The sequence below is a fragment of the Ipomoea triloba genome, chromosome 2, assembly GCF_003576645.1.
Source record: "Ipomoea triloba cultivar NCNSP0323 chromosome 2, ASM357664v1".
Lineage (NCBI taxonomy): Eukaryota > Viridiplantae > Streptophyta > Magnoliopsida > Solanales > Convolvulaceae > Ipomoea > Ipomoea triloba.
This window is the reverse complement of record NC_044917.1, coordinates 6,002,425-6,021,072: the sequence shown is the minus strand read 5'-3', so window position 1 is coordinate 6,021,072 and position 18,648 is coordinate 6,002,425. Positions and strand designations below refer to the sequence as shown.

At 32.9% G+C, this 18,648-nt stretch overlaps 1 protein-coding gene across 1 annotated transcript; it reads right to left on the bottom strand.

Annotated features, from left to right (window-relative positions):
* Nucleotides 1-65: 65 nt before the first annotated feature.
* On the bottom strand, nt 66-4,712 carry LOC116009906 (elongation factor Ts, mitochondrial). Its single transcript, XM_031249090.1, has 9 exons — nt 4,509-4,712; nt 3,804-4,146; nt 3,554-3,726; nt 3,212-3,298; nt 2,521-2,695; nt 2,229-2,413; nt 1,728-1,853; nt 1,339-1,427; nt 66-412 (listed from the first exon to the last, which is right to left on the bottom strand). The coding sequence occupies exons 2-9, from the start codon at nt 4,114-4,116 to the stop codon at nt 367-369; spliced, it is 1,194 nt and encodes a 397-aa protein (XP_031104950.1). The 5' UTR covers nt 4,117-4,146; nt 4,509-4,712; the 3' UTR covers nt 66-366.
* Nucleotides 4,713-18,648: the final 13,936 nt, after the last annotated feature.

Sequence of the window (18,648 nt, the reverse complement as noted above, 5' to 3'; positions counted from 1 at the left end):
GAACCAAACCACATAAATTAACAGTGCGGATGAAAACTTATATTCAAGTTTAAATGTAAAAACTGTTGCATTTAAAACCACTTTGAAATAAATCGAGGATATCAACCTACATTATTTGTTTAATATTGTTAAAGACAAAATACAAGGAAATTTCACTTCAAAGCCCTACGCATTAACCCTCTTTATCAAAGGTTTGTGCACTTTGGAGAAATAAGTTATCCATAGAAGGAAGTCAGGAACCAGTTATGTAAAGAATTTAAAAGATTAAAAGCATAACTAGCGAGCAAGGTTCTTAATGTCAAGGGAAAAGCGCAATATGAAATAAAATTTGCTATAGGCTTCAACGCATGAAAATTGCTGCCCAAATCAAGCTGCCTGAGCTGAAGGTTCAGTGCCACTACATTCTTCAAGCCTGCAAGTTAAGGAAAGACGAGTGAAAAGGAATTTAAGATATGGCAGATGTAAATCATTGAGAAGAGCTAATTGTATATGACTCGCAGCTATCAAAAATCTGCTCCATTTACAACTCATACACCAATACAGAAAATTTTACTAGATGAAGAAATGAAAAACATGTGTAGTGCAAATGAAAGTCTATATCTGCACATCAAATGATATAATGGTTGTAAGAGAACTTGAAAGAAGAATATGGAATGTTCTTTGAATCTTCCAGTTAGTATGACTAGGTTCAAAACATAGAATGAAATCTAACTTTCTCCTCTTTTCCAAACAAAGCCAAAATATCATCTTTGCACAAGAGTCTCCGAGTCTCCATATCATAGTTTTCTATCTATTTTGTAATTAGATCGTCATTGAATTTATTAAAATCAATTCCATTATCAGAAAATATAGCCAAATTCCATCCTACATAGTCATCATAATAACTAGAAAGTGAGGAGGGAATAGAAACGCGGCTTTGGAATGAAGTTTGGAAATGAAAAATGTTAACCACCCCCCACCCCCACCCCCCTAATTTACCTTATAATGTTCACCTCCTGAATACCACAGCTTTAAGTGACCTCTTAGGTTAAAACATAAAAGTGAAGAATAGAAAAAAAGGATGCTGAAACAAAATATCGCATTTCATCTATCACTAAATGTGCAATTACCCATAAACTTGTAAATGCTAAATACCTTGACTACTTACACTGGCTATTTATCAGAATAGGTCATTAAATTCAATACAGGATCTTAGAAAATTTGATGAAACAAAAATAAACCATATACTAACTACTAACCAAAGTATTGAATAGTGGGGTATAAATGATTATTAGTTTATAATAGCAACAACTAGAATCCTTGGAAAACAGTCAGTCCTAAGGAATGGGAAACATTTACCCCTGAAGGCCTTCTCCGACTTCCACTCTAAGAAAGCTTCCTATCTTTACAGGTGAACCCACTTCCTTGGATAGATTACTCAATAATGTCTGCAAGATTTTGTTGGGGAGTCAGCTAGTTAGAGTTAACTTGATATAGATGTACACACCTCAAAAGTAATGTGCTTAAACAATGTGAATAAACAGAATCTAGATACAGTGATATCATAATGAAACTATCTATTATTAGTAGCAACTAGAAATTCCAATTAATAATTCCCTTGCAGATAGAGAATCAATGCAGTACAATGTTTGAGACAGGCAAGGGAATGAAAAAACCCAAGGCCTTCTGGGAGTGGGGAAAGATGGTAATGATACAAATAACTTAGGTAGGAAAAAAAAGGACTTTACCTTTACATTTAGTTTGTCATTCACAACAAATTTCTGCTCCAAAAATACTACATCCTCATAGTATTTCCGCAGGCGACCTTCAACCATTTTCTCTATAGCCATTGCAGATTTGGCTGTACTTTCCGCCTAAAAATGAACAAAATACATGTTTTCCTCATTTGACTTTACTAAACTTTATAAGAAGAAAATATACTTGTATTATAGACAAGCTAAGTTGCAGTTTTTGAGACTATATGCTGTCAAGAACAAAAGAAGTTTTCAAAGATTAAGAGGCCTAACATCATCTCAATGGTCCAGGTTTTCTAGTATATAGTAATTCTTTGAGGTTATAGTAGAGAGGGAGAGAGAGAGAGAGAGGCCACTTCCTCCAAAGCTGAAAACGTACAAATAAGAACTCGATATTGAAAGTCCAGATTTCTTTAGTAAGTTCCAGTGGATTACTTAACTGCTAAAGTTAAATCCAACAAGAATGAAATGTCACATATTTACTCCAATTGCTACCTGCGATTTGAGAATCTCGCGTTCATTGTCTAGTGCATCAGAAGAAACATCTTCCTTGGTTAAGAACAATGGCTTTGCTGCCACTACATGCATTGCTAGTTCTGATCCAATGCGCTGAACAGCATCCAAGGGAGTATTTGCATCCTCTACTTCAAGAGATAAAATCCCAGCAATGCGTCCAATGCCTGCAAAATTCTTGTCAACAGCCGAGCTATCATTAACTCAACATAAGACTACCAAGTTATGCTTAATGACATCCTCTTCATTTAAAGCAAGGATTTTAACCATGTACCTTGCTGGGGGCTGGTATGTAAATATGTAGACATGACACCCTGTGAGGGATGGGCTATTGCAAAGCCCCTTCTAAGTTTAACATTTTCCCCCATCATTGCAGCCAGTTCAGTTATTGCATTTTGAACAGTTTTCTCTCCATTTAATTTGGGGTGATCAAGACTAAGCTTCACATCCTGCAGTCAAAGTTAAGGTCATTTTTTATTTGATACGCGTGTATTTTCACTTAGAGACACAAGAATACAAAATGACATATTACAGGATAAATTAAATAGAAGGTTTATTAGCAAAAAGAACGCAATAGAAAAAGGTAAATAAAGACTAGATACGAACACTTCGAAGCAACAAAAGCAGAAAAAAAAAATCAAAACAGAAAATTGGAATAATTCCATAGGAAAGAGTGCAAATGTATAAACCAAGAACTCATACTCAAAAGAAGCCAAACATAGAACATGGTGTCCTCAATACAACTGCTAGTGTCAAATAGATTTAGCTATGTAAGTGTAAAAAATGGAAGCTAATAAGGCAGATAAAGTAATTAAACTTTCTGATATGAGAAATCATTTTGGGCCAAAATAGCTTTTTAAACACAAAAGTTATAGCCAAAAAATAAAGAATTGCAAAAATTCATCTGTTTATTGAATGAAAATTCCTTATCATTTACTTGCCAAAAGGCTATAAAGACCTCTTACCTCCAAATATTCAGGTCCAAAAGGAAGTGTACCAGATGCCAGTTGTGAGCCCTCAACACACAATGCTGATTTTGCCAAAGATAAAGCCTACATGATTTGCATTAAGAGAACAAGCATTGCCATGAGATAGAGGAGAAAGATGTGAGAGAACAAAAAGGATCCTGGAGAACTTTTAGAAATGCAACGAAATACAATAAATAAGCACATGTCATGCAAGCAATCTGCTCTCCTCTTTTTTAATTATCTCAAATGTTCAAACTTTGAATTAAACTTTTTCATTAAGTACAAAACAGCTGTAAGTGCTTTCAACCTTGATCTAGGATCACGAAGATTTTTACTAACCAAATACTGAAAAATTTCATTCCTTGCAACAAAATCTGTTTCACAGTTAAGTTCGATTAGAGCAGCCTTTCTTTCATTCTGTGCTAAAGCAAGAAAACCTTCAGCAGCAGTTCGAGATGACTTCTTTGACGCCAGAACCATTCCTCTTTTTCTTAGTTCTTTTTGTGCCACCTCTGCATTGAAGAACCAGCACAACGGTTATTCTAAGGAAATACAAAATCATACACAGCACACAAGGTTTCAGACTTGCCAATGTCCCAATTGCTCCCAACAAGAGCAGCCTTGACTTCTTTTATGGGTGCACTGGTTCGTTCCCTCAGGAGCTTTATCAAACCCATCTGGTCTAAAGCAGAAACATCAGTTGAGTATCTCCTAGCGGGGAATCCAAATTCAAAGCTCCCACTAGCATATCTGGAGGTATATAAGTTTGTACTTCCACCAATTTTGTTAGTGATATTTCCTCTGATTGTCAGGGTGGAGTACTCATGCCCGAATTGTAAAGGGCCCTTTAACCTCTTGTACAGGATCTCAATGGGACGTTTAACACCTCGAGAGAATCCCATTTTGGTTCTTACGTATTGGTTAAATGCAACCTGAAAATTCATAGAAATGGATTACCATAGACGCAAAAAAGGGGGGCCTTATGGACATCTTTCGAAAAAATTTATGAAACAAAGCTTTAAAACTGCATTCTATGATTGAATTAGATTGCTCGACAGGCACATAATCATATGTGAAATCTCAGTTGCAAACAAATAAGTAGAAGAATAGCAGCTTGATGTGCATATATTTGAACGCAAAACAGAGACCAGCCTGGCATTGAGACTGAAAAAAAGAGGAATCAAATGGCAAAGATCTAGACAATTTTTAAAATTAATCGGCAATTGGGGAGTGAGTGAAAAAAATTAATTATGCTGAAGGGGTATGAGAGTAGGAATAGCAGGAGAAAGAATACCTGAGCTAGTGGAAACTGGGCCAAGTCTCCGTAAGTGATTCCGGCGGCAAAGATCAGTAGGAAATGATGGCGTTTTCCGGAGAGGACGACGGTGGAGAACAAGGTGGCTGCTGGCTGTGACCGTGAAGGGTTTTGCGGTGGTTTTTGTTAAAGTCTAAAGAGAGTAGCGAGTAGCCATCACTCGAGCAGGGTTGGTCAAGACTCAAGAGGTCAAATTCTTGGGATATATTTATTCGAGATCCCTTGAAACGTAGAAAATTATACACTATTCCCGTTATAATTTTCTAGTGAGTATTCATTTTCTGGGAATAAGGGTTAAATTAGTTTTTAAAAAATGTAATTTATCATAATTAAAATAATACTTTATAAATATATTATAAATTTATTATAAATATATAAAGACTAAGCCGCCTCCTCAAAAAAAAAAATCCTATTGAAGTTCTCTCGGTTCTTTGGTTTTCTTCAAGGTCGCGGCCTCTATGAAGCAAGTGAATCGGAGGCGGCGTCCGATCATCTTCCCCTGCTGTCATCTCCACCTCAGATAGCGTCTGTTTTCATTGTCTTATTTGCCTATTCTCTCCTCCATCTCCACCGCTACCGGTCGTTGCTCTCTTATTTTTGCACTGTTGTTTCCCTTTGCTTTGTTTTATTAGTTTAATTTTGTTTGCAATTTGTGTTTTTCCTCTCGTTGTTTTGACGAGTTTCTTCCTCTCGTTTACTTGGCGAGTTCTTTTTTCATAATGCGTGAAACAATAAAACTAGTCATGGCGTATATGAATCTCAACCTGGGTGACAAACATGACAATGAAAAAGAGACTCCTATGAACTATGATATGCAGTTCAGTCCGATTGAGATATTGTCAATGAATAGAATAATGGAAATAGATACTCATGTGGTGTGCATGACGATTATTCAACCAGTGTCAATCATGGGTACGTTTGACCAAATCATTAAAGAAGCTTTAAGTTCATTCAAATAATTCAGCTTCAAATTTGTAAAACATTCTGCGAATCAAGTTTTCTAAAGCGTTGCTATGGAAGTTGTGGAATGTTTGACCATTCCATCTATCTTTATTGTAAACGTTTCAGATTATGATTAATGAATTAGCTTTTTTTTTTAAATGTAATTTATCTTTTAAATAGGAATAATTTTTAAAATTTAAATAGACATCCAAATTCTAAAGACTAAAGAGAGTTAAATATAGCTGCTAATAATTTTTTAAAAAGTTGATATGGATAAGTTTAAGTTAAATTCTTTTTTCCAAGAACTTGTGATCTAGTGTTACCAAGTTGCACTCTTATATGAGAAGTTGTAAGTTCGAAAGTAGTTATGAACAGATACTGCATTGTAATCAATAGTGTTCAAAAAAGTTAAAATTCTTTTTTCTTAATATGAGTTAAATAAACTTTTGACTTGTATTCAATAATGCAATGGAGCTTTTATTTTAAAAAAAAATAAAATAAAAATTAAGGTACAAGTGTCAAATAAGTAACTAAACTTATTATTTTTGTGCAATTTAGTCATTGAATTTAAAATGTGTGCAATTAAAACATCAAACAAGCAAAATATGTACTTTTTGTTTTTAATACGAGTTAAGTAAACTTTTGGCTTATATTCAATAATGTAATGGAGCTTTTATTTGAAAAAGAAAAAAAAAAAAAGTACATGTGTCAAATAAGTAACTAAACTTATTATTTTTGTGCAATTTAGTCATTGAACTTAAAATGTGTGCACTTAAAGCATCAAACAAATAAAATATGTGCAAATGAAACATTTTTATGATTTATTTTATTGCAATTTAATTTGAAAATATTTTAACCTTTCATTTCAATTAGTATGACAGAGGAAATAACAATTCTTAGAACATACCAGGTAAGAATTTGTGTTGTTGACGTTGAATTAACCACGATCACCTTATCCATCAGTCCATCACTAACGGTCAAACAACAACAACAATAAAGAAATGATACAATATTGATTAATATTGTGCCTCTTGCACATACTCAAAGTAAAAAGAGGTGGAGACAATAATGTTGACTTTGTATCATGTGCAAGCTCAAAATATTCACTATTCACCTTAAATTAATACAATATATAAGAACTTAGTTGCACACTTACATTATTGTGTATAATTCAAGAGTTTATTTGACTATATTTGTTGACTTTGCAAAATTAAAATAAAAAAATTATCTTAAAAGAAAAAAAGAAGAAGCTGTGATGTCATTATTTGACAAAGATGATGGCCAAATTTACTAGACAATGATGGTGACAAAGACAATCATTGTTTGGCATTTTTTTATATTCAATGGTAAATACACATTCGTATTGCTGTGTAGCAATAAAACACACATTACTTATATGTTTCAGGCCAGGAGAAGATTGAAAATACACACGAAGCATTCGTATTGCTGTGTAGCAAGTATATATACTACAGGGTTTCAATTATATATACCTGAAAATTACAAAGAGAGAAAAAACAAAATATTATTTAACCACCACAACCACCTCCACAACCGCCGCCGCCACAACCACCGCCTCCGGGGCGCTTTTCCCCATTTGTAGAGTCACCGCAAGCAAAAATGACCATAGAAATCATCATCATAGACACTATAACCATACCCAACATAATAAAGAAACCCGACGACCCCTCCAAGGAGGCTGAAGCACCCTCCGGCATAGCATAGTATCTTCCCATTTCTAATTAACTACAAAGCAAAGCAAGCAGAGAATAATGAGAGGTCGTAAGCTCTGCCACAGACTGGCACGAATCATTATTCTTTCCTTAGTGAATTTATAGAGAGTCTCTGTCTCGTAAACTTGACTTGGTCATATATATATATGTGTGTGTGTGTGTGTGTAGCTAGGTTGACTGTTGAATATTGATAGATATTTTAAAATTCTTACTTGCCTTCCACCACAAATATCAGTGAAATTAAATTGATATTTTTGTGGAAATTGTATGCATATATGGCTGTCCTTTTCTTTATTATTTGGCTGTCGTAGTTATTTTTAATTAGTATACTATTTAAATTCTTGCATTGCTTGCCTAGTTGGGATGCCTTGCAATCTACGTTTTCGAACAAATACTAGTAAACTGATATTTTGTGGAAAAAAACTATGAACTTTCCATGAAGTTGCATGGCTGACAAATCTTTAATTTGTTTGAGCTCTTAAATGTTACGTAATTAGTTTAAGCTCATGGTTGTTAGTTATACCTGTTAGCTGATTGGGTTAGAGATATAACTGTTTAAATATTAAATGTTCACAATTTATATACGGAATGTTCATAACTAAATATTCATAATTTAAATTATGAACATTTAATATGTAAATTGTGATGGGTCCACATTGCAAGGTGAATCCAAGTCGATGGTATAACTATTGTCCCTTGGTTGCCAAGGCTGCTAGAAGAGTTATTAATAAAATAAATTGTACATCGTCATATGATGATTAAAATTAAATTATGATTTATTTGCAACAAGAATTCCTTAAGTTTTGCATTTCAACATCAAATGTAATTTTTTTTTTGAATTCTACTGACTCGGTTACAATGTAGTATCTCCATTGAGACTCGAACCCACTCCCTTCCACATAAGAGTGTACACCAGATGCCACTTTATCACAAGGCCTTTGGCAACATCAAATGTAATTAATTAAAATTCAATACCCAACTTACATATATGTAGACATTTTTCAAAAAAAAAAAAAAAAAAAAGAGTATACAATATATTCTACCATGATCAAAAATTTTACTACTCCGCATTTAAATAATTAAGTCCTTAATTCTAGCTAGATATATACTATGTAAAATGGCCAGCATTTCAACAATAATTTTGTAAAAACTAAGTCCTTGCTCTCTAATTTAACAACCACCGCCACCACATCCACCTCCGCCACCGCCACCGCCACAACCGCTTCCTCCTCCAACAGAACCACCACCCCCTCCAACGAAACCGCCGGCGCCACCATAACCAGTACGACGCCGACTATCCCCATTTGTAGAGTCACCGCATGCAAAGATAACCATAGAAATCATCATCACAGACATTACAACCATACCAAGCATAATAAAGAAACCTGACCCCTCCAAAGAGGCTGCACCGTCCACCATAGTATAGTATCTTGCCATTTCTAATTAACGTAGCTCTGCAGGCATGCATGGATTATGGATATGATCATTATTTTATTCTCAATGATCCAATTTATATAGAGTCTCTGTGCCATATACTTGACTCGGTCGTTGGCGGTTGTCGACTCATACAACTAAAGAATTTTATTAAATTTCTTATTACTTACACTGTACGTCGTCTTGGAGTAAAGTATTTGTAAAAGTCAACTGATATTTCTATTGAAGAAACTAATAGGATTTTTCCATACAGTTGCATGCCGCCCCACCTTTTCTTGATTTGAGCCGCAAATATATTCTACCTAATTTCTTGTTCATACTAAAATTTACAACTTTACAATTTGATTTTATTAATTCGAGAATGGTTTATTACTATACATAGGTTATCGGCTCAAAATTCCAAATTAATTCGAGCTAGAATGGTTTATTACTATCCATAGGTTATGGGCTCAAAATCCTCAAATCCAGGAGTTTTAGGTTTGAACCTACAACCTCTCAGGTGTAGGTGGATCATTCTTACCAGCTGGGCTGAGTTACCCATAAAATGGTTGTTTATTATTATTATTATTATTATTATTATTAAAAGTTGCAATATAAATACCATACATAATCACAAGAATGGGACAATGCCTTATTCTAATGGCAAAGCATCATTTGGTCTAGATTATATACATTTAATCAATTTTTCCATTGACTTTAAAAATGATCTAACTAGGTCCTCTAATTATTGATTTTGTACTCATTTTTGTCATCCTCCGCTATCAAATGTTTAATTGATTTTTTTAATGGGATTAATAAAATTAATTCCCATAAGCAAGTTGGACTTTAAAAGGTTACCCCTATGGCCCTATTTGAGAGTAAATTATATTTTATTACTTATTTTAATTTTCACTTAAAAAATATAGGGTCAATTTTATAATTATTACAATATTTCAATATTTATAAAATTTATTGTCTATTTTTCTCTTTATTTTTTTCAGCAATTTTTATTAGTCATTGATCTACCTAAATGGATGGATCAGATCATATCAGCCATTATTTTTTTACATGAAAACTTATTCTCACATGAGTCTTCCTTATATATGATGAACAAAATTCAACCATATTTAAATTAAATTAAAAAAAAAAAAACTATGCATACATCCATATTTAAATTAAATTAAAATAAAACAAAAAAAACTATACATACATCCAACTATATTTTAATTTGGAGGAAAAGAAACGTCGTCCAACAACAATTGCTCCACATTCTATGTATCAAATCGAAGATGTGAAATTAATACAACAGTACACATAATAACATGGATGCGACATCAAAATATTTTATAAGAAAATCATTGTTGTAGAATTCATATTATAGTAAAGGTATAACTGATAATTTGGTTAATAATAATTAAAGTATGACTAATAATTATTAAATTAAGAATTTTAGATATGATAAATGATTAAATATAATTATAGTAACATTTAATATATATTAGCGAAAGTTTAACCGTGTAAGATAATTTGTTTTGATAAAAATAATAGTAAGATATTTGTAGCACAATGTACAACTCAATACGTACAGAAATATAGGCATAAATTATGTGTAGTAACATTGGTTCACTCTTATAAGGTTTTTTTTTTTTTTTTTTAAATTTAAATTTTAGATATTTATATTAATATTGTATAATAATAATAATGAAAACTATTTTTATAAATTTGATATTTATATTTTAAGAAATAACTAATAACTAATCTTTACTAATTAAAATCTAAATAGCATATCATATTTATTTATTGTATTATTATTCCAATACATAATGTCTACATCAAAGAATTTTAACATACATCAAAGTTTTGTTATTTGAACAAGGCATGTGGCCTTTATTTAGATACAATAGAAAATATATATAACATTTCAATATAGTAACAACCAAGTATATGCTCGATCTCCAATTTAACAACCACCACCGCCTCCTCCACCACATCCGCCACCGCCACCGCCACCGCCACCGCCACCGCCACAAGCGGTTCCTCCAACAAAACCGCCGCCAGTATAATGAGAATGGCGCCGTCCATCCCCATTTGTAGAGTCACCACAAGCAAAGATAACCATAGAAATCATCATCACAGACATTACAACCATACCTACCATAATCAAGAAACCCGACCCCTGCAGAGAGGCTGCACCGTCCACCATAGTATAGTATCTTGCCATTTCTAGTTAATATATATTAGCTTATTATCCTCAGTGACCCAATTTATAAACTCTGTGTCATTTATATACTTGACTCAGTCGTAGGTTGACTAGTAATACAAGCTGAGAAATTTATTAGCAATTTACTACAAACTTAATCTCTTATTACTTGCCTTAGCTTGTACGTAATGTATTTGTAAAAGTCAACTGATATCTCTATTGAAAAAACTATAAGGATTTTTCCATGAAGTTTCATGCTCCACCTTTAATTTTCTTGGTTTGACCCTTACGTTAATTGGCCTGGTCTGCAAATATACTCTATCTAGTTCATTGTTCATACTAAAATTTACAAACTTTGCAGATCCCAATTTAATTTGTTACGGCATATATCTTTCTAAGGATCGCATAGTATATTAAAAAAATTATTAATAAGGTCGGGAGTTATATATTTCAGTAGTGACGAAAAATAAAAATATCTTCAAATATAACTGGAAACTTGACAAGTTAGGTTTGATCCCTATTTTATTTTTTGTTTTTTTTGTTGTTTTTTTTTTTTTAACAAACACTCATTTTCAACAAACTAAACTACTTCAAATTTGAATGATTTTTATGTATTAACTAAACTATTTCAAATTTTAATGATTCTATGTATAACAATACATTATTTATGTATACATACTAAAGGATATATATATTATTATTAATATTTTAATTATGTAGTTCTTGCGACTATATATTCTAAGTGGGACGGTCACGGAAAGTACCCACGTTTTTTTCAAATAATAATAATAATAATCGCAATTGTTTTACTTAGAAACAATTGCGGATTCTTGTTCAAATATTTACAATTTTGTCATTTTTTTTAACAATACCCTACTTTTCTTTTAGAGCATCTGTATCAGCGGATATTAGAGCAACATTATCAGTGGTTTATTTGGGGTTTATGCCAGAGAAAGAACCAAATGGGTAGAATCATAACTGATATGGAGGGTTTAATTTGGAGAGTTATTTCTCCTGCAAGTTACTTGGATCTTGCAGGTTAAAGAAAAAAAAAAAAAAAAAAACAATCGCGCAACGCGCGATTGCGCGACAATCCGCGCCCCAGCGGGCGCGTGTTCCTCACGCGCCCGATGGGGCGAGTCAGAGTGGCCGCCTCAGTAACTTTTTTTTTTTTTTTTTTTTTTTTTTTTTTTTTTTTGATTTCAAAAGGCAGCATTTAATTGTTTCCTTTTTCTTTTTTTCTTTTTTATTTTTCTTCTCTTATTCTCTCTCCTAATCACACTTACAAAAACTCCTAAAAAACCACAAAATAACTCCACTGATATGGATGCTCTTATGTGGTTATTAGCTGACAAACAACTGAGGCTGTAAATTTGAACTGATGTGGAAGGAAGTTTATTAGCAAAATTTACTCCTGCAAATAAATTGATTTTGTCAGACTTGGATGGCAGGCGCGCTTCCCACAGGCCACAAGATGGATTCTTTTGATTTTATTTCTTTTTAAATTTTTTTTTGGCCGTTTACAGCAATGGCCAAGCATTTTATTTTGTAAAATTATTATTATTTTTAAAAAACTTTTTTTGTTACTTTTTTTTTTAGTTTATATAATTTTTTTTATTTTTCTTGTTTAATTTTTTTGATCAAAAATTTATGCAATATAAATGTATTTTGGTTCATACTATTAGAATTTGAAAATTTATAATTATTAAATTTATTTTAATTTTGACATGTTTAATTTAAATATAATAAAAAAATATTAATTGTAATTATAATTTTTATAATATTAAATAAATAATCAATTAAAATATAGTGGAGTAAAATGGTGGGTCCATAAAATTTTGAGAAAAAACTCTAAACTGATGTGGGAAAGGGTTTTTGTGATTGAGTGAGATAGTGGATGATGAGGTGTATGCTGGGACCCACAAAAAACTGGAGAAAAAACTCCAACTGATATGGATACTCTTAAAAACTATAGCGAAAAGTCAGTCTCCTATGTTAAGAGAAGACAGATAAATATATAGAGAGAATCAAAACCTAGTTAAAAAAAAAAAAAAGAATACATGATATATGTGTATTCATGTGTTGCACTAACTATTTTATTAAAAACCTTTAATTAAGAAGACAACTATACAGTGAAATACAATCGTCTTAGCTTGCATTGTAGTTAGCATTTATGAAAATCATGTTACAAAGATTGGCAAGAAAGAATTGATTTGAAGCACCATAATGTCGCAGAAATTGGATAGTACGTACAGTCTGCAGGGGCAAAATGTGATTTTTATAATAAAATAGTATTTCAATTTTGGAAGAAATTTATATAGGAGATATACATATCATCTGATTTAACAAGCACTCAGCTCCCCGCCGCCCCGCCGCCACCGCCACCGTCTCCGCCACCACCGTCGCCGCCTCCGCCACAACCATCGCCATCAAAACCTCCATGACCATCGTCACCGCCACTACTATCACCATCGTCACCGCCACTACTATCACCATTGTCTCCTCCTCCCTCTTCTCCCCCGCCACAACAGTTGCATTCTCCACTACAGCGAGCAATGATGGCTATAAAAATCATTACACCCATACCCAATATAACAAAGAAAATGGTCTTCATTTCTAATAGACGTGACGTTGTAGGCTCCATAGGCATGCATGAATCATTATCCTATTCAGTGAATTTGTATAAATAACGAAGAAATGAAATGAAGAACACTGGAATTGGAAGTGGAGGAAGAACACTGAATCTGGGATGATCTTTACAAAGGAGGGAGGGGGTATTTCTTGTATACATAAATAAGAATATATTTTGTATAACGTAGCATTGCTGGATTAGTTTTCCAGCTAGGAGCTACAAGATTCAATCCCGGGACCGTAGGGGCGGCTACGCCTTCTTAGGCTTTAACTAATCCAGCATGCTACGTCAGCTATGAGATCATCTCCTGTATACAAAATATTTAAGATNGCAGCATTTAATTGTTTCCTTTTTCTTTTTTTCTTTTTTATTTTTCTTCTCTTATTCTCTCTCCTAATCACACTTACAAAAACTCCTAAAAAACCACAAAATAACTCCACTGATATGGATGCTCTTATGTGGTTATTAGCTGACAAACAACTGAGGCTGTAAATTTGAACTGATGTGGAAGGAAGTTTATTAGCAAAATTTACTCCTGCAAATAAATTGATTTTGTCAGACTTGGATGGCAGGCGCGCTTCCCACAGGCCACAAGATGGATTCTTTTGATTTTATTTCTTTTTAAATTTTTTTTTGGCCGTTTACAGCAATGGCCAAGCATTTTATTTTGTAAAATTATTATTATTTTTAAAAAACTTTTTTTGTTACTTTTTTTTTTAGTTTATATAATTTTTTTTATTTTTCTTGTTTAATTTTTTTGATCAAAAATTTATGCAATATAAATGTATTTTGGTTCATACTATTAGAATTTGAAAATTTATAATTATTAAATTTATTTTAATTTTGACATGTTTAATTTAAATATAATAAAAAAATATTAATTGTAATTATAATTTTTATAATATTAAATAAATAATCAATTAAAATATAGTGGAGTAAAATGGTGGGTCCATAAAATTTTGAGAAAAAACTCTAAACTGATGTGGGAAAGGGTTTTTGTGATTGAGTGAGATAGTGGATGATGAGGTGTATGCTGGGACCCACAAAAAACTGGAGAAAAAACTCCAACTGATATGGATACTCTTAAAAACTATAGCGAAAAGTCAGTCTCCTATGTTAAGAGAAGACAGATAAATATATAGAGAGAATCAAAACCTAGTTAAAAAAAAAAAAAAGAATACATGATATATGTGTATTCATGTGTTGCACTAACTATTTTATTAAAAACCTTTAATTAAGAAGACAACTATACAGTGAAATACAATCGTCTTAGCTTGCATTGTAGTTAGCATTTATGAAAATCATGTTACAAAGATTGGCAAGAAAGAATTGATTTGAAGCACCATAATGTCGCAGAAATTGGATAGTACGTACAGTCTGCAGGGGCAAAATGTGATTTTTATAATAAAATAGTATTTCAATTTTGGAAGAAATTTATATAGGAGATATACATATCATCTGATTTAACAAGCACTCAGCTCCCCGCCGCCCCGCCGCCACCGCCACCGTCTCCGCCACCACCGTCGCCGCCTCCGCCACAACCATCGCCATCAAAACCTCCATGACCATCGTCACCGCCACTACTATCACCATCGTCACCGCCACTACTATCACCATTGTCTCCTCCTCCCTCTTCTCCCCCGCCACAACAGTTGCATTCTCCACTACAGCGAGCAATGATGGCTATAAAAATCATTACACCCATACCCAATATAACAAAGAAAATGGTCTTCATTTCTAATAGACGTGACGTTGTAGGCTCCATAGGCATGCATGAATCATTATCCTATTCAGTGAATTTGTATAAATAACGAAGAAATGAAATGAAGAACACTGGAATTGGAAGTGGAGGAAGAACACTGAATCTGGGATGATCTTTACAAAGGAGGGAGGGGGTATTTCTTGTATACATAAATAAGAATATATTTTGTATAACGTAGCATTGCTGGATTAGTTTTCCAGCTAGGAGCTACAAGATTCAATCCCGGGACCGTAGGGGCGGCTACGCCTTCTTAGGCTTTAACTAATCCAGCATGCTACGTCAGCTATGAGATCATCTCCTGTATACAAAATATTTAAGATGCAACTCCATTTCTAATAGACGTAACGTTGTAGGCTCTATAGGCATGCATGAATAATTATCATTCAAATGTTTTCATCTTAATAGTAGTAGTGGCCGAGGGGAGTAAGTCCTAACCTTTAATTGAATGATCCAAGGTTCAAATCATAACTTGGACATTCATCATTTTCTTTTGTTTTATAACAAAAACAAGCATTGTTCCATCTTCAACATGTATAAATAGAGCAATGTTTTTGGAGGAACGTAACGTCATGCCAAACATATGTTGATAAATGATGGAGAATTATGCATGAATTAAAGAAAAGAATGAAATGTGATCATGTCATAAGTGGAATGCAGAACGTAAAGTGAAATATACGAACCCATAACCTTTTGCATGGCTCTGATACCAAATTAAAGCATGTGCTCCATCTCAACTAAACGCCTAAGCTGATAGTTGGACTGCACATTTATGTTTAGAGTTAATACCCATTATAGTCCTCGACTATAGTGGTTTTACTCAATTTAGTGCTAAGTGACTTTTTGTACTCTATTTAGTCCTTGACTTTGATGGTATTACACACTTTAGTCCTCTGTTAACAATTCCGTTTGTTAGTTGTTAATAACAAGGTTATCATGGTAATTTCATTTCTCTTTTATTTTTATCAGATTAATTATTAATTATCTTTTCTAATTTTATTCTCTCTTCTGCATAGGAATTGTCCCTCATTCCCTTTCTCAGACCCTAAAAACACACTGCAAACCCATTTGCTAATTTTTTTTTCTCTCTTCTGCCTAGTCAATACAATTCCCTTATTCCCTTCCTTATGCCTTGACTGCAATTCCAAATAATAATAATAATAATAATAATGCTTCTATTTGGATTCATTTGAAAATTGATCAGGTTGTGTGTAAAACAATCAGGGATACGTTCCATTTTGCAGTCTGTTTGGATTATTAAAGTTACAGATTATTACATATTAAGGTTGTAAAGATTATTACAGATAATAATCCATTTTGCAGTCGCTTGGCATAATAATAATAATAATGCTTCTGTTTGGATTCATTTGAGTAAGGGAATATGTTCCATTTTGCAGTTTGTTTTTAAGGCATAAGGGAATAAGGGAATTGTATTGACTAGGCAAAAGAGAGAAAAATAAATTAGTAAATGGGTTTGCAGTGTGTTTTTAGGGTCTGAGAAAGGGAATGAGGGGCAATTCCTATGCAGAAGAGAGAAGAAAATTAGGAAAGATAATTAACAATTAATTTGATAAAAATAAAAGAGAAATGAAATTACCATGTTAACCTTGTTATTAACAGCCAACAAACGGAATTGTTAACAGAGGACTAAAGTGTGTAAAACCATCAAAGTCAAGGACTAAATAGAGTACAAAAAGTCACATAAGACTAAATTGAAACCACTATAGTCGAGGACTATATTGGGTATTAACTCTTTATGTTTATGTATATGCTCAACAATGTGGACGTGTGTGAAAAATTATGAATGCAAAATATGATGTGTGGCTTAATGTGAATGTTGCTACGTGGGAAATGGAGGAAATGGACATGAAAGTAGCAAAACACACATATGTGAACATGTGTCAAATGGTGAATGAAATACAATGATGCATATATATCTCACTATGACACAAATTGTGGAAGAAAATGCAATGAAATGGCTGCATGCCTTCGTGCTAACGTAAATCAAGGATGAAAAGGGAATAACTATGCAATATAAATTGACATTTCGACAATGAAAAAAAAAACGACGTTTCAGAGTTTCAATTATATATATATATATATATATATATATATATATATAGTCACGAAGGTGCAGCGAAGAAATTTCAATACAGGGAAATATTGATGTATTATCCGGAGAAATCGGCTCTAAATTATATCAGTACAAACTGTGTTCAAATCCAGGTTGGTTACAGTTTGTTTAATTGGTAGAATTAGTTCAAACTGTACGTGTAATTTTTTCATAGAGTTATTTTATAAGGTTAATGTTTAAATAGGTGGTAGACCTAATTTTGTAATTCGTTGAACCTTGTAAGTGTAAAAGCCAGTGGGTTGAGCTTTAGTGAAAAAGTTTTAGGCGTGACCCTGCAGATTAGAAGGTATTCTCCAACTGCGTTATCAAATTCATTTGTGTACTTATTTTGACACTTCTTAAATTGCTTTATATTATATTATATATCTACATTACATAATTTAAAATTCCAATCTTTCCTCCTATACTAGAGATATTAGAGAGTTTATTGAGTGTTTTTCTCTTTCCTAACAAGAGAAAATTTAGTAAAATTCTTTCATCATTGTCTGTGATTTTTACCATATATTATTTAGGCGTTTCCGGTGTAGAAATTTTGTGTCTTCTTTATTGTTATTTTCTGAAATTATCAGTTGAAATTCTGAAGTATTCGACTTCTAACGGTGCAACAATTAGTATCAAAGCCCCAAGTTGGTTTTATTGACGATTCATATGTGCCTCGACGAAATTATGAGGAGGGAAGCAGGAATTAAGATAACTGCAAGTTTTGCCGTGTCAAGATCATGAAGCCAATTGCAATTCTTTTAAAACAAATGCACGCATACTCAGAGTTCAGAGAAAACTAGGAATAAATATTGTTAACTTACCGAGGATATAGAGCACTTGTGCTATAACTTGTTGTAAACTATATTATTCTTACTTGAACAAACATGATTATATATATTAAGACTTGATGTAGACATTGAAAGTCCATGTAGTAGAACTCGAATATATATAGCGTCTCTGTGTCAACATAGATTTTACTTGATCGGAACTAGGTTGATTAGTACGGAGTAATCTAACTAGTGGTGGGCACAGATAATTCAGTTGGACTTTATATAATAAATTATGAACAATTACCATGATCAAGCTAGTTAGCTTTCACAGTCGTAATGTGAGAATTTCATCCTTTTGTGAAGGTGACTCTTTAATAGGTCATTATCATTTATTCTTTTACAATCTTATCGGTCGGGGAAAGAAATTCGACTTTGCAAGTAATATAATTAAGTAGAGTACTTCATTAGCATACCAAATGCAAACTTAAATTCTTATTACTTGCCTTGTACGTTTAATCCGAAAATACTTCTCCATGAAGTCGAATTATGCATGGCCG

Excerpts from the sequence above, each read along its gene's own strand:
- LOC116009906 (XM_031249090.1), bottom strand. The coding sequence starts at position 4,116 with ATGGGATTCTCTCGAGGTGTTAAACGTCCCATTGAGATCCTGTACAAG. Across the intron at positions 2,696-3,211 it reads TTGGACCTGAATATTTGGAG|GATGTGAAGCTTAGTCTTGA; the intron begins GTAAGAGGTCTT and ends CTTTGACTGCAG. Across the intron at positions 2,414-2,520 it reads ACATACCAGCCCCCAGCAAG|GCATTGGACGCATTGCTGGG; the intron begins GTACATGGTTAA and ends AGAATTTTGCAG.